General features: G+C 38.7%; 1 protein-coding gene across 3 annotated transcripts in view; it reads left to right on the forward strand.

Moving 5' to 3' along the window:
- The window catches only part of FAM204A (family with sequence similarity 204 member A), a 30753-nt gene extending 20243 nt beyond the window's left edge, over positions 1–10510 (forward strand). For all 3 annotated transcript variants that reach the window (XM_030839290.2, XM_030839289.2, XM_030839288.3), the window contains exons 7-8: positions 9901–10007; positions 10310–10510. In XM_030839290.2, coding sequence (XP_030695150.1) covers positions 9901–10007; positions 10310–10361 — 159 coding nt within the window. In that variant the 3' untranslated portion in view covers positions 10362–10510. The remainder of the gene's footprint in view (positions 1–9900; positions 10008–10309) is intronic.
- The last annotated feature ends 4032 nt before the right edge of the window (positions 10511–14542 follow it).

Raw genomic sequence — 14542 nt, forward strand, 5'->3', positions numbered from 1 at the left:
GGGTTGCATGTTCACTCCCTCCTTGTCTGCCTCATCAGTGGCCACGCGTGAGCTCTCCTTTCCCTGCCGCAGGAAGCTGCTTGTCAGAGGGAACAGAAGTAATGCCTCCGAGGCCTCAGAAATCTGTGTTTCCTTTGAGAATATTAAGTTTCTGTGTTTTGTTTTGTCAGACTGCTATTTTAGAAATGGGAATTGCATAATACTGGCCAGGTATTTTCCATTTTAAGAGTTGTTATTTTCTGTCACACTTCATGACATATGAATGAGATTGCTTTAGGAATTTGTACTATTTTTAGCACTTGTAAGGATAGTAAACATTTTCCCCAACTGTTCTTTTTACTTCCATACAAGTATAATGCTTTGTTGTAGTAAAAGAAATTTATGTAGTGTGGGGTTAAAGAATTCTGATTAAAAGGAAAAACAATAATTTGGGCCCTATTCTTTTACTTGTATAAGTGGAAAGACATCTGGAAAGTTTTTGCTGGTCAGACACAGACATTGGAGAGATACTGATGCCGTGTTAATTAAACACCCGCGAAGAATAACTAAAGTAATCAAGATGGAATTCTTGAATGAATAGTTTAGTTTGAGGTTTAGTTTCTCATGTTTATCTCCTTGGTGCGAATCACTGTGGATATGAAAGATGGGATTTTGCGAAGTAAGTAATTGTGAGTTTGGGGCAGAAACCCTTTATGAATTAAATGTATATGTGCATGGTAGGTGTCCTTTTGGAAATCAGGTATATGGGTTTTTAATCAGTACCGTTTTCTTTTTTTTAAGAAGCAGTGACTGGGACTTGCTGATAAAGCCTTTGCTCAGAGGCACAGACCCCAGAGTTCTTAAAGCCTTTTCCAACCATAATAAGTGAAACTAATTTTCGATGTTTAACATTTATAAGCCTGTGAAACCAATAGGGCGCCATCAGTATTGAGAAAAATGAAGCCAAAAGAAGAGCCATGTCTGAGAATGGGCCTTGAAAACAGTTCCTCAAAACAGGGCAAAACAAAACAGAACAAACTGGCATGCCAGAACAAAGCTGTCAGTGCACTAGCATTATGACACAGCAAGCACATATTTTTCCAGAATCATATTCCCTTAAATTAATGATGACGTTAAAGATGTATTTAATCTGGTTTGGGGGATGGCTCAAGTTCACATGTTGGAAAGCTAGATTGTGCTATCAAGTTTGGTTTTGCCGTGTAGTAATGTGGTTGCTTTGGGACTGTCCCTCCTGTTGATTAAATCCTTCTTTGTTGTTAACAATCTTGGAGGAGAGCTAAAGTGGAAAAGTCCTGTTGATTAAATCCTTCCTTGTTGTTAACAGTCTTGGAGGAGAGCTAAAGTGGAAAAGTACACTTGGGTTTGTGTCATACTGATGAAACTGTTCTAATTTGAAAACAAAAGTTCTTTTTTTAAACAATACTATTTATATATATATGTCATACGTGTACATTCACACACGCACATGCACACAGGTGTCTGAGCACATTCGTAGCTTGTTAACCTCAGGCCTGAATTGGAAGGACATTCCGTTCATTGATAGTGATCCTCGAAAATGCCGTCCTTGGGTGCTTGCCTTTTCTGGCACACCATCTTCGTTACAGTCCAGATCATACCAATTTGTAGAAACCAGGAGAAACAAGCATCTCAAAATTAAGTGCTAAAGCCTAGATTTAATAAAGTAAGCTGCACTTCAGCTGAATCTCCCATTTTGGAAAGAGAATTTTTCTCTAGGCGTCTTCGTGGTAGCCTGCTGTAGATAAAAACCAGCGTGGTTTGGCAGCAGACAGTGAGTTTCTCCCGTCGAATGAGTCACACCTACGTTAGCTACGTCTGTTGCTTTCAATTATAGCTGTACAATGTCAGGGCAGAAATGAGCGGGGAAGGGAGGTGGCCTGTGAATTTGGTTTGCGCTTTGTATACCTCATGCCCTTAAAGGTTGCCTTTTCTGTAAGTGACTCAAATAGGATGGCCTTCGGCAGCACCAGCTAAACTTAATTCCTTGAAAACATCGGTACATACTTCATGTTGTAATGTTATTTTGGTTATTAATTTTATGTCGATGTACATGCTATGTTGTCTGATGGAATAAGAGCTTGAATTCACTGCCCGCCCCCCCCCCCACCCCGCGCGCAAAAAAGAAAAAAACCCTGCCCCAAATAGTACAATTTTGACAGATTTATCCATCAAAAAGTACCTGGAGCATTCTCATATCTAGAGTTCAGAATTGAAACATTTGTTTACATTTTTGAGATAGAGATGCTGCCAAACTTGATCAGTTTGAAGTTACTTCTCATCAGTGCTGTTTTCAGAGCTTCGGTATTTTAGGAAGAGTGTTTGCATCACATACAAAAAAAAGACTAAATTGAAAGACATTATAGTGAAGCAAGTCTTGTGGTTCTAAACTCTTTATTCTGTATTCCAGAGAGCAAAATTGTTTTCTTCCTGTTTTTGTGACCAGTTTTAGAACTATCTTAACAGCCATGATTGCAAAGGTAAAACGATTTGTTCAGGTATGAAGCTGAACATGTATTCCAGTTAGCTATTGTAAGAATTTATCATTAGAACCCATGAAGGCTGGCAGGTGCTTTCTATTTTCTTAATTATTGTGTTTTCTAGCCACTGAAGGTAAGGTAAACAAAGTAAAAATGCATTAAATAGTACTCATTTGTACATATTAAGAGTTTAAAATTAAATATCTCCATTTCAACATTTTATTTTTACAGAAAGGAGCTTTCCTTTTTTGCTAGTACCAGGGGTGTATATGAAGAATATATTATTTCATACAAAGTCATCTAATGCCTGCAAACTCTGGCAAAATTTGTTTTATGCCCCTATTTGAAATTTTCCTACGCTGACTTCCATCCCTTACTTTTTCTTTCTTTCTTTCTTTCTTTTTCTCTTTCCAGTTAGCAGAGTGTAGGACCAGTTTCTTTGTGGTATATTTCACTGATTAGCATTGGGAGAGAATCTAGGACACGCGGGAGAGAAAGCCCTCACTGAACAGGCTCTTGTTAGTTGGCAGTGATCAGCCACCTGGGGAAGCCGGCTGCGCTCTGCCTGCCGCGGAGGGAGGGGTGGGAGGGGTGTGTGCTTCCATTTAGGATCATCTAGAACTGACTCACTTTCATTAACTTTGGTCATTTCTCAGTGGTTTTTTAATTTAGATGTTCCGCTGTGTGTCATTTTGTAGTCTGTGCATAGTATGCGGGACCTTTAAATGGTGATTTTAATTCTTTGAAGCCTTGTTCTCCTTAGTTCTTAAAAGTAACTCAGTTATTTCATATAGATGAACAATTAGCACATCGTATGGAAAATCTGCTATGCCTATCCAGGTGAGGGAAGGCCTAGTTGAATTCCTTTACGTGGAACCTAAAGATACGTTCTTTCCTATAAAAAATGGTATACATCCTTGAAGTTGGAGCATTTTAGAAATGCTCCAACTTCAAGAGAAAAATAAAAATGGTACCGAGGGATGGGTTTTCCTCTGAGGCTTCTAGGTGTGCTTTTTAGATCTCATTGCACTGAGGGCATTTTCTTTTAACCTCTGGGGAATGATTGGGTGATCACCTAGAATGGTGTTCCTTATACTCTCTTTTAATTATGTTTATCTGTGCTTTTAACAAACCTTAAAAAAAAAATTCAGATGTTACAAGTCTAATTAAAGAGACAGACAAAGCACAGTTTATACTGTAGATTTTTTCTGCAGTTCAATTAATCAGCATGTTTTCTCTTTTAATTAAAACCATTTTAGTAAATTAAAGCCCACAGCAAAACACATATATAATTTGTTTGTAATTAGCTCTTAATTGGTGGTAGTTGAAGCTTAGCACCCATGGTTTCTTTCTTCATGATTGCCATTTTATTAGCAGCCAGTCATTAATTAATCTTTTTCTAATTAGCTTATAAAACTGTTGATGGCACATTATTGTAAATGTGATTTTAAGTTCAAAGCTTGTTAATAAGCTTTCTTACTTAGAAGAACAGAGATAAAGAAATTGCTGAAAACAGTACTACAGTTCTTTAAAAAAACTGTCTTTCTGATGGGGACTGTGTAAAGCATCTAACAGCTTATGGTTAATTTTTTAATGCTTTTTTCCCTTATGAATGGAATAAGTTGCTTGAATATAAATGTCTCTATCCAGGAGTGATTTCAACAGTATAACATCTTTTCTCCCCGCTTTGGAATACTGTAATCTACATATGATTTGAAGCCTTAACAGTTATCATTAAACCAGGTGTTATATAAACTATTCCGCTATGAAATCAGAGTTGAGGATATGAATCAAAGTCTATCTTCTCATACCTCATGGACCAAATACAAAATTTTTTTATAAATTGCAAGGTGAATCATACACACACACACACACACACACACACACACACACACACATACATACACATATATGTAATATGTCTATACAAATATATCTTATAATGTATTTTAAAAACAGGGTTTGTTGGGTTATGCTTTGAAATAAAAACCATTTGGATTTAACTGATAATGAAGTTGTAGGTATAAAAATAAATAATAGGTGTTTGTACAGTTGTGCACACAACATAGATGTAAGTAGTACACAAACATGCAAACCTGTGTGTGCACATTTTAAGATGACAGTGAAATTGGGCTGTTTCCTCTAACAGAGAGAGAAAGACTTGATTTACAGTCAGTGTTTAAATGACTGGATATGGCAGAGCTTATTTGCTGTCCTCAGAGCTTTGGCATCTCAGGTATGACCGTGGAGAGAAAGGTACCAATCCGAGTGGAGACATCCTGAATTTACTATAGCACCTGCCATGTTAAATTGTGGTTTGAGTGAAATACATTAGCCACATCATCTTCTTTATTGAAATATACTAGCGATTTCATAAAACTCCTTAACTGCATGGTGTTCTGAGCTGTTAATATTTTTGCAAAGTTTTGAAAGTTACTAAAAAAAAAAAAATAAAGCATCATCAGTCCTTGGAAGTGCTTTTTCTTCTTTGCTTTTTGAACTTTGCATGTTATTCCAACTTTGGCTATTTCTCTGCTTGTTTCTAAGAAGGCATTTTGTGATGCCATGCAGGAGACACTAGAAAGGGATAGCTGACAAGGAAAAAATTAAAAATTGGATAAAAAGTAAATGAATAATGTCATATTACCAAAAAGATGAGAGGCTAATTTGTGCCGACTTTTTGCTAATTTTGTTCAAGCCTCAAAATGAGGAGCTGTCACCCGTTCTGTGTAGCACTGATGACAGTGCCAATGATCCATGAAATAAGCTGCCGCTGGCTTTGTTCTGATAAGAATGAACAAATCTGCACAATGTTCGGCTCCCAGAATCTCATTTTCATACTTGCATGCAGGCGAAAAGAAATAAGCTGTTTGCAGGCTTGATTAATCAGACATTGGAGGGGTTTTTGTCTCTTTGATCTCTTTCGTCTCCTAGGTAACTTGCTTGACATTAATGTTGAGCTCGAGTAAAGACAATCATGAATTGTCGACCAAACTGATATAGAAATTAAAGACCTTAACACTTTAAGTGCTCCAGTAATGGTTCCGCTTTACTTCAGAAAACATCTGTTTTCATTTAATTAAAGAACAAAAGAGAATGGCATAAATATTTTTTCATAGAGACCTATTATTCCATCAAAAGTTAAAGTATGATAATTGGTATTTTTAAATAAGTGCCTTGAAAGTGTTCAGAAGGGAGGAAAACTTCATAAATCTGTTACAAGCTAGTAATTCAAAGGTGAGTAAAGTATTTTATGAAATGGATATACAGTGATGCTAGATTAAGCTGTTTGAATCAGATGCTTCAAATGATTACCGGCAAACTTCAGTAGGGCAAGGTTTAGTAAGAAAAATGAACTTTATTTTGCGAGTTTGTCTTTTAAAAATCTCTACTGTGTTACAAGATGTGCCATTATATCTATTTTACAACCCAATATGATTTACGCATGCTAAACCTGTAAAATTGAAAGGAATTAAAAAAATGTCGCCGGGTGCATTTGCTTGAGGTTATGCAGACGCTTTTACAAATCTTCCAAGTGGCTGTAAAGATGAATGCCTCAAGGGTCCAGCCAGGGCCCTGCTTTTCCAACCAGCTAAAGCCCTTATCTTAAATCCAAGCAAAGTACCATTAATCTTTTTGAAAGACCTTTTATGGCTTTTAATATATCCCAAATTAGAACATTTTACACCCTTGGTTCCTGAAATATGGTGATAAAAAGTCTTTAGAGCTTAATTTTCCTTACCGTTTGCTCTGACCAATTTGCAGTTCTTTGTGATAATGTTTAGACACCTTAATTAAAATGCAGCAAAATATTGGATGTTCTATATGGAAAATGCTGATACTTTGGCTACACATGCAAGAAATTCTGTATATATTTTTGTTTGGTTAAAAAAATTTCTTCCCACATTGTGTTGCTATAGTTATCTGATGACCTGAAACAGTTTTTTAATATAAAAACCATTGACCAAGCTTTTGTGATGTTTACATTGGGCACGAAGATGCATTTTTCTTTTTGGAGAAGCAGAAGGGGGATTCTTGTGGGCCTATATTGTTTGTTTGTAATACGGAAACATAGCACGGTATTCTTTTATCTTCTGGAACTTGGGCTGGTCATCTTGCCTGAGAAAACATGTTTCTTCTCAACTGTGTCTTCTATAGAAGATCTCATGATCCTTCCATATTTCCAAATATTTCCATTCTTTTTACTTTCTCCACAGGAATAAGTGAAACATTCATTTTAAGCATGGGAAGGACACAACATTGATAAGACTTTTCATCATCATTACAAGCTAAAAGATTCTTTCTGTAAAATGCATAGACCAGGCTTGTTTAATGTTCATCAGTTAAAGAACATTTCATTGAACCTAACCCCAGGCAAAATACAGTTAGAAAATATACCTTTCCTACAAACAGGTCTGCTTGAACGTATGGCCTACGTACCTAATCATTTACTATATTTAATTAGTCTACAAAGCGATGGAGCCCTCTCATGTAAATACATGTTTCTTACATTGTAATGAATTCTTTTTAACAAGTTTGTGCTATGTCTTCTGTGGCATATGTGCTCTCAGTCTTCACTGTGATGCTGATTGTGCTGGGTTTGTCCTTCGTGTTGCTAGAAAACTAAAATCTTTTACATTGTAAGAGTATATGACCATGTTGAAGAGGCCCCATTTAAATCACATGACCACGGTCAATGTCCAGACACACTGAGATGCTCTTCGGTTTGTCTATCCCCAAACCAGAAAATCCATACTGGGAAATTTCAATAAGCTAAAACTGTAAGCTGCATCTTAATTTACAACAGTTTTAGGAAATAATTTTGTCACGGGGTTAATGGTACATGGCAAATATAGTTCAGGTCATTTTTGTTTCATGCTCAAAAGTATAGGCTCAATTTAAATATAAGATAAACTAGCTGAGTGGAACTTTAGTTAGGGGGTGATCCTGGCAAAACTATATCATATTTCAAATTCGCATATGCTGTCTAAAACATAGGAATATAATTAGATAGGCAAATACTGAGTTCTGTGTTTTATCTTTTGGAGGTGGGGGACAGAGAGGAGACTAAATATCCTACACGAATGTGGAGAGACCCAGTGTACCTCTTAAACCCAGGCGGCAAGCTGCATGTTATGACAGTAGACAGTTCATTAGGTGCATTTAGTGTTCCCCTGGTGTCCCCCAGCACCCCTGTGGCCAGCCGCCTCGCAGCCAGGTGGAATTGTGAGTAGTTCTGACCAGACGGCTTTGAGCAGAAACGCTGTGTGTCGCTTCTGGACTAAAGCATTAAGGAGCCAGTGTGAGACCCTCTGGCCATCTCCTCCTCTGCCACAGCGCCTTGAAAGCCACGTGCTGAGATGTTGGCACCACAAGATGGAGAGACCTGCCAGTAACAGCTGACATTAAGTGAAACACGAAATAAAAGTTCAGCCACTGAGATCTGGGGGTTTGTTTGTTACTGCAGTTTTGACTAGCCTAACCAGACAGGCGTAACTTGATGTTTTTACATTTATGACAAGTGAATGGTGTTTCAGTTGATAGGAAATCCATCTTCGTGATAAATGATTCCAGAGCATTCTTCCAGAGCTTCGTTTTCTCCTTAGACGATGATGCTACAGCCCTTTGATTCTTAACCTTTTTTATAGTTGACTTATATGAATTTTTCTGTAATAAAGAACTGGAAATGAAAAGAGAGCCAAAAGAACAGGTCCGGGATTGAAGCAGTCAGATGTAACTGGCAACCCCTTCTCCCCAGCTGCCCCCCCCCCCGCCTGCCCCCGAAGCCCTCTTTTTAACAGCTGTATCTGCAGCGCCTGCAACAGTGCCTGGCAAAATAATGCATTTGTGCCCTCGTGATATTGGTTGAATGAATGTCGTCCTTGTGAAAAAAGATGCTGCTGCTAGTGTTGGCTTGAGCGTCAGGAAGGCTCCGAGTTGGTCTGCTTTCCCAGGTGGGCTCACAGCCACAATCGACCCTCCTTCCTTCAGTGGCTTTCCTTTTGGTGTCGACTACCTCAGCACGCCGGCTTGATTGTCATATTGCTTCCGTTTACTTACCTTCTTTATGTGTATTCTTTCCTAGACTGAAAAATCAGATCTGTTTTTGTTCTCATTTATAAACCCCGGTCAGTGCTTGATGACTGCTTGTTTGTTTCATTCTAAAGGAAACTGTTCTCCAAGATGAGCTGAAAGGAGTGTCGGGCATGTCAAACCTCACTTTCCTAAGTCGGCTTCTCTCCTTCCACACGAGCCCCTGACTGCCTGCCGTGCCTCACTGTTGGCCAGCAGGTCCCTAAACCTTGGGCTGTAATACTTTGACTTGAGAATAGCTTCTGGGTCCTTGCCTCTTGTCCACAAGTCTGCTGGCTACTGAAATGCAGTAGGCTGTGTACAGAGAGAGAAAAGGAAAGAAATACCAGGAAGAGATTTTTAGCCTTTGTTGTTTAACCTGGGTTCTTAACAGATACTTTTGAGCCATCCATATAGGTGGGCATTTTTAAAATCAGAGCCCACCAAAACTAGGGGATTACCATGCCTGTCCTGGAGACGCTCACCGAGGAACAGCTCTGTGGCCAGAGAGCTGTACCATAGGTTATGGCACAGAAGCTGAAGGGCTAGAGAAATAAAGAAATAAAGACTTCGTTGGGTTGAGTTAGAGAAGTCTTCCGGGGGTGGGGTGAGAGGAGGCTTTGTTCTGCTTCAACCTTCTAGCACTGGGGCAGATGGGTGCAAGGGGGGAGCATGCACGCACGGGCGACTGGCAGAGGGAACACTTCGGTACTGTGGTCCTGGTGCCCCGCCTCTTTGCCTCTTGGCACCCCTTGTATTCCTTTTTCTATCAGTGAGTGACAAGCGATTGCCCATCACACAAACTGTGTTTATGAAGTAGTAATTAGCTTTCCTGTGTTTTATTAATCACATCTATGACTGCCAATCTGAGCTTCTGATCAGCGTGAGATAACGGGTACACCCATACTGAGTTTCTGTAATTCTAGCCCAGAGCAAAGAAACTGGATGTCTCTGTCAGCCTGTGCAGCCTTATCGGGGTAAATTCCTGTCTGGCCTACTGAAATGCTGAAAGCGCTTCAAGATCTTCATCCACAGCCCTCGTGGACCCTCGACGGGCCTTAGTGTGGGAAGGAGTTCCATCTGGGAGACTGGGAGGCTGGTACAGTTGGGATAAAGGTCTGTGGGAGGTTAGGAGAATAGGGGCTAGCTACATCTTTGTATTTGTTGTAATTCGGTGGTTTGGGGGGCCGAGCATAAGAATTTCTATTCTTAGCATGTCTAAAGCAACGCCGACATGGGTTTCATACCCACAAATTCTCGAGTATTTGTATCACTGTAATTCTTGTATCAGCTAGAATATTTATTTTCACTTTTCCTCCTGTGTAATTCTTAGCTTGGTGTAAAAATTGCCAAAGCGATTGCCTGCCACAACTTTGTAAAAGCCAAAAAGGATGCTGAAAATTCACAGGTTGCTCGGAAAAAGAAGAAACTTGCCTGGGGGTGAGTTCAAGATTTTTTAAATTAGTAATTCTACTAAATTCATAGGAATTACAGAAATCCTGTGATATATTTGGTGAATCCAGTTTGTGTGTAATTGTTATTCATTTTATTCTTTGTATCTTTGCTGAATGTTTATCAGATTATAAATATGGAGGCATTTCTTCCTCCTGTTCGATGTTTATTTTGTAATTGATGGAGTATGTGAAAACTTTTAAAGTTTATTTTACTTTGGCGCTTAGTAAACATGTTACTTCAGGAAAGTATTTAGAAATAAATTGGGATTTTCATATTCTTCATTTTAGGTTTGAAGCAAAGAAGAGGTGGGAAACCAAAAGCAACATGGGATATATGTGACTTGCCAGAGTCTTCAAGACCTTTGAGACTTCACTTGAGTCCTCAGTTGTTTAATTTACTGGAAAGATTTTCCTGTTCATGTTAACTATGTTGGAAAATTGATGGAAATAGAAAAAAATAAGCATAAAATTTGGAAGTTGATTATCAAATCTTTTTTCAGTCTTTTTCTAAAGAGTTCATCCTGCTGAAGTGAATGAAATGGAGCATTCTGTTGTTTGTACAAGAAATCTAAGCATACATACAGGAAAAAAAAAGATAGGATTTTATTTATTTATTTATATAGACCTCCAGTATAAAATCAATTTTACTTTTCATCCACTTGGTGTAGCATAGCCAATGAGCTCCTTGTACTTTCTTATCTGTACTCAGTGTAACTGCACTTATTCTGGAGCTGTGTTTTTAAGATTGGCATTTGTTTATAATGGATTAGTCATAAGTGCAAGAAAGATACTGTCTTCACAAATGACTTTATCTTAATGTTATAAAAGTAATTATTGGTTCTTTATTGGAGACAGTAGAGTTGATATTTCACAGTCACATAATAAAAGCAATTGATTAATTTTTGTGTACCTTCAGATTAAATACCACAGTTTTTAAAAAGGACAGAATGTAGTATTTAGAGGATGATTTAAATTCAAGTTCTCTGCCTGGAAGTGTCTTCCTAAATCTCTCTCTCAGCCATGTCGTTCTTTAAATTATGAGATAGTTCTTAGAAGAGAAATTGGTATAATAGTATTAGACAGTTATAACTCAAGACAGTGTAACTCTGAACCTTCTAAGAACAAACATGGTTTGATTATTTTTTCTCCTCTTCCCCATCACTCCTGGAGAGACTGAGTGAGTGAATGAGGATAACGGGGATTGGTGCCCTGGGAAGTGGTTTTCACTGAAAGTGTGTTTCGTAGTCTGAACTAGAAGGGGCTTTGAGAAATTGTCACAAGCTGATGGACAAGACCACAGCTGGATGTTGTGATTTGGGGGTAGGCCTAGGTATTTTGGCACCTCCTCTTGGTGTCCAGTGGAGGTGAAGGACTGCTTATTGTGGCTTTCATCAGGTCTCTTCCCTTCTTCAGCCTTCATCAGAGGTGTCTGCTGTCTGACACAAACTCTCTAGGTTGGTAATATAAATTCAGGAACATAGAAAATGAGTCATGATGATATTACTAGTAGTATTATTTTGTTATTTTTGTTTTATTTTATTCTATTTTTCTTTGTGGTACGCGGGCTTCTCACTGCTGTGGCCTCTCCCGTCGCGGAGCACAGGCTCTGGATGCGCAGGCTCAGCGGCCATGGCTCACGGGCCCAGCCGCTCCGCGGCATGTGGGATCTTCCCGGACCGGGGCACGAACCCGCGCCCCCTGAATCGGCAAACAGTAATCAAATTTTACTTATTTGTGGTGGCATATTTTTTTATTTACTTACAAACAGTTAATCAAATTTTACTTATTTGGGGTGGCATATTTTATTTTTCTGTGTTCTGGAATAAGTGAGCAACTAATTGCTATTTACGAGAACAAAAATAGTATCTTGCTTCCACTTAGGTGACAAAAGCCAGTATAATAGAGAAAGCAAGATTTTAAGAGATTGTGTACCTTCTTATAGAAGTCATAATGGAGAGAGAGACTAAATATTGGAAAATCTAACATTTTATGATTTCATATTCCCTGTTGGGTTCTGTGGATATGATCATACCCTGCTTAGCTACAGCATCTTATTTCAGACTCCTTATAGGTGAATACAGACTTAGAGTATAGGAAATTTTCCTCTGAAAAAATCCTTCATGGGGGAAATCTCCGCTACACAATCCAGTGGTTTTGTCTGAAACATGAAAAATGTTCGCTTTGAGCAGGCAGGTAGTATGAGTATTCTCAGGCATAGGGCCCCAGCACAGGCATCTCCCTGCAGTCTCTGCCCCCCTTTCCCCCTGGATCCACTTCCTTAGAGCAGTGAGTGACCCCTGCAGGCACATCCCCACTCTGCTTGTGCTGAGGCCTTGCCGGAGTGGCCTCCCTTAGGGTCTGATTTGGGAGCCCCTGAACCCAGAGTTCCCCTGACCCTTCTTCCTCCGCCTGCTCTGGGGCCAGAGGTTGCCCACTTCCCGCACTCAGAGGTCCCACGTGGATGGGAGCTTTTTCCCTGAGTAGATGGCATTATGGTGGAATCAGGTAGCAGGGGATTCATTTGATAAGAGGAGCCATGACGCCTAAGGCCCCACTCTTCGGGGCCTGGGTTTTGAAAGGCTCTAAAACAGTGCAGCCGAGGAGGGGGTGGGATGGGAAGAGGGTTTGAGGGAGAGGAAGGGACTGGTTTTCTTGGGTTAACCCTGCTGGCATGTCATTTGGGAACACTTTACTTTTAATCTGTTTTAATTTGAATTAGACATTTTACTCATTAAGGCATTAAAATGGGGACATTATTCTTAGAAAACCCAGGTTGCCCCCAAAGTGTAGTCATTTGTCCTTTCCGTCTGGTCACAGTGAAATAAAGATTCTTTTTGGATCAGTAATAACTTCAGTTCCCGAAGCTTTAACATGTACATTTACTACCACCAGAATGACTGAATTAGATTAGTAATGTAAATGTCAGGTATTGTTAACTGAGATTAATATGTTTCAGGCCATGGGTATGGCATTAATGTAACTACAGTTTACTGTTTGAGTACTTCAGGCTAAAACACCTTACTAAAGAACAGTAATTTTGAGCTTTGCAGCACTGGTTCTGAGAATTAAAGTTGATAGTGCATTCTTCTTTGGGAGCCCTCAGGGTGTTTCTGATTTTCAGCAGAACATTCTATTCTTTCACCAAAAGAAGAGTTTGAATATATAATCTCAGGTTTGCTGTAATTAGTTCTGATGACAGACTTAAAAACCTTGGCCAAAACTGCAAATCAGTAGTTAAGCAGGTTTTTGCGACTGATCATAAATCTCAAAACTCCATATTTTAAACGTGCTTATTGTTTTTTAGAGAGACAGCTGAGGGAGGAGCAGGCCAAGGACAGGAATAAAATGTTACCTGAACTTGACTAACAGCTTAAAACCGCACCTTTAAAATCTCCTGATTTCCCTGATACCTGTTGTCTAAAATGTTATCTAAATATTTTAATAACTTAGCTTATTCTTCGATAAGACAAGTTTGAACTTAATTTTTAAAATATGAAGGTTGATTTTCAAATGTTCAAATTTTCGTTTGTCAGGTAAAGATACCACATTTTTAGAAAGGTATGTCCTGCTACACTATAAAAAATATATGAGGTTAATATTTAAATAAGATGCCAGTTGTGAGTAGTTTGTTTTAAGAGGTAATGTGTGAGGAAACAAGAGTATAACATTAACGTCAGGCCCCATTTTGGAAAATGAACTTAGTGAAACCCGGTAGTCAAATTCAGAACCAACCAAAATACTCAAGTTCTTCCACGTTGGCAGACGTCGCTTTTATTTTTAGAATCTGGCAGAGCAACAAATGCTTTGCATGTCAGTTTAATGTTTTTTGAAGCCAACTGTTTATTCATTGGCTTAAAATTTACACTCTAGTAAAGTCTTAGCCTTGACTTTCATGAAACAAATAGTAATATTTGGACAAAATATGTACACGAAAATCTTTTTCCAAGACCAAATGTAGATTGGTGTTTGTGGTATCAGTGCTTTCTAACATGGTAATGGATCTGAAAATGCTTTGAAAAGTCTAAGTCGTTATAAACCCAGGGCGTGCATTCCAAGGAATTAATTTTGATTATGAAATAATCAGAGCATCTTTCTAGGTTTTCAGATTTAAATTAGTGAGAGACTTTCTGCTAGAAAGTAGACTCTACATGGAGTAAATTTCAATGAACTATCAAAAGATTCTTTTATCAATTTATTTATCCTTGACCTTAGTAGCATACTGAGACAATGAGATCCATTTTTCCATTTTTGAGGTTGGGGTGCTCTGTATATTTTGTTAAAATGAGTAGAGCTGCATTCTTTAGTTTTTATTATCTTATCCTATCCTCCCTCCACGTTACTCACCTTAAAAGACACACGACACACGCGCGCACACACATTCAGTGTTGTAGCTGTAATCAGCACGAAGACATACTGGGAAAGGGATTCTCAACTCCAGTCGAGAACATGGCAGCATGTAAAAGATCTAGATGCCATGAAGAAACTTAGGAAGGAGTCAAACTGTTGTGCTCTCGTGTTAAA

Source organism: Globicephala melas, chromosome 16 (genome assembly GCF_963455315.2).
Source record: "Globicephala melas chromosome 16, mGloMel1.2, whole genome shotgun sequence".
In the NCBI taxonomy this organism is placed as follows: Eukaryota; Metazoa; Chordata; class Mammalia; order Artiodactyla; family Delphinidae; genus Globicephala; species Globicephala melas.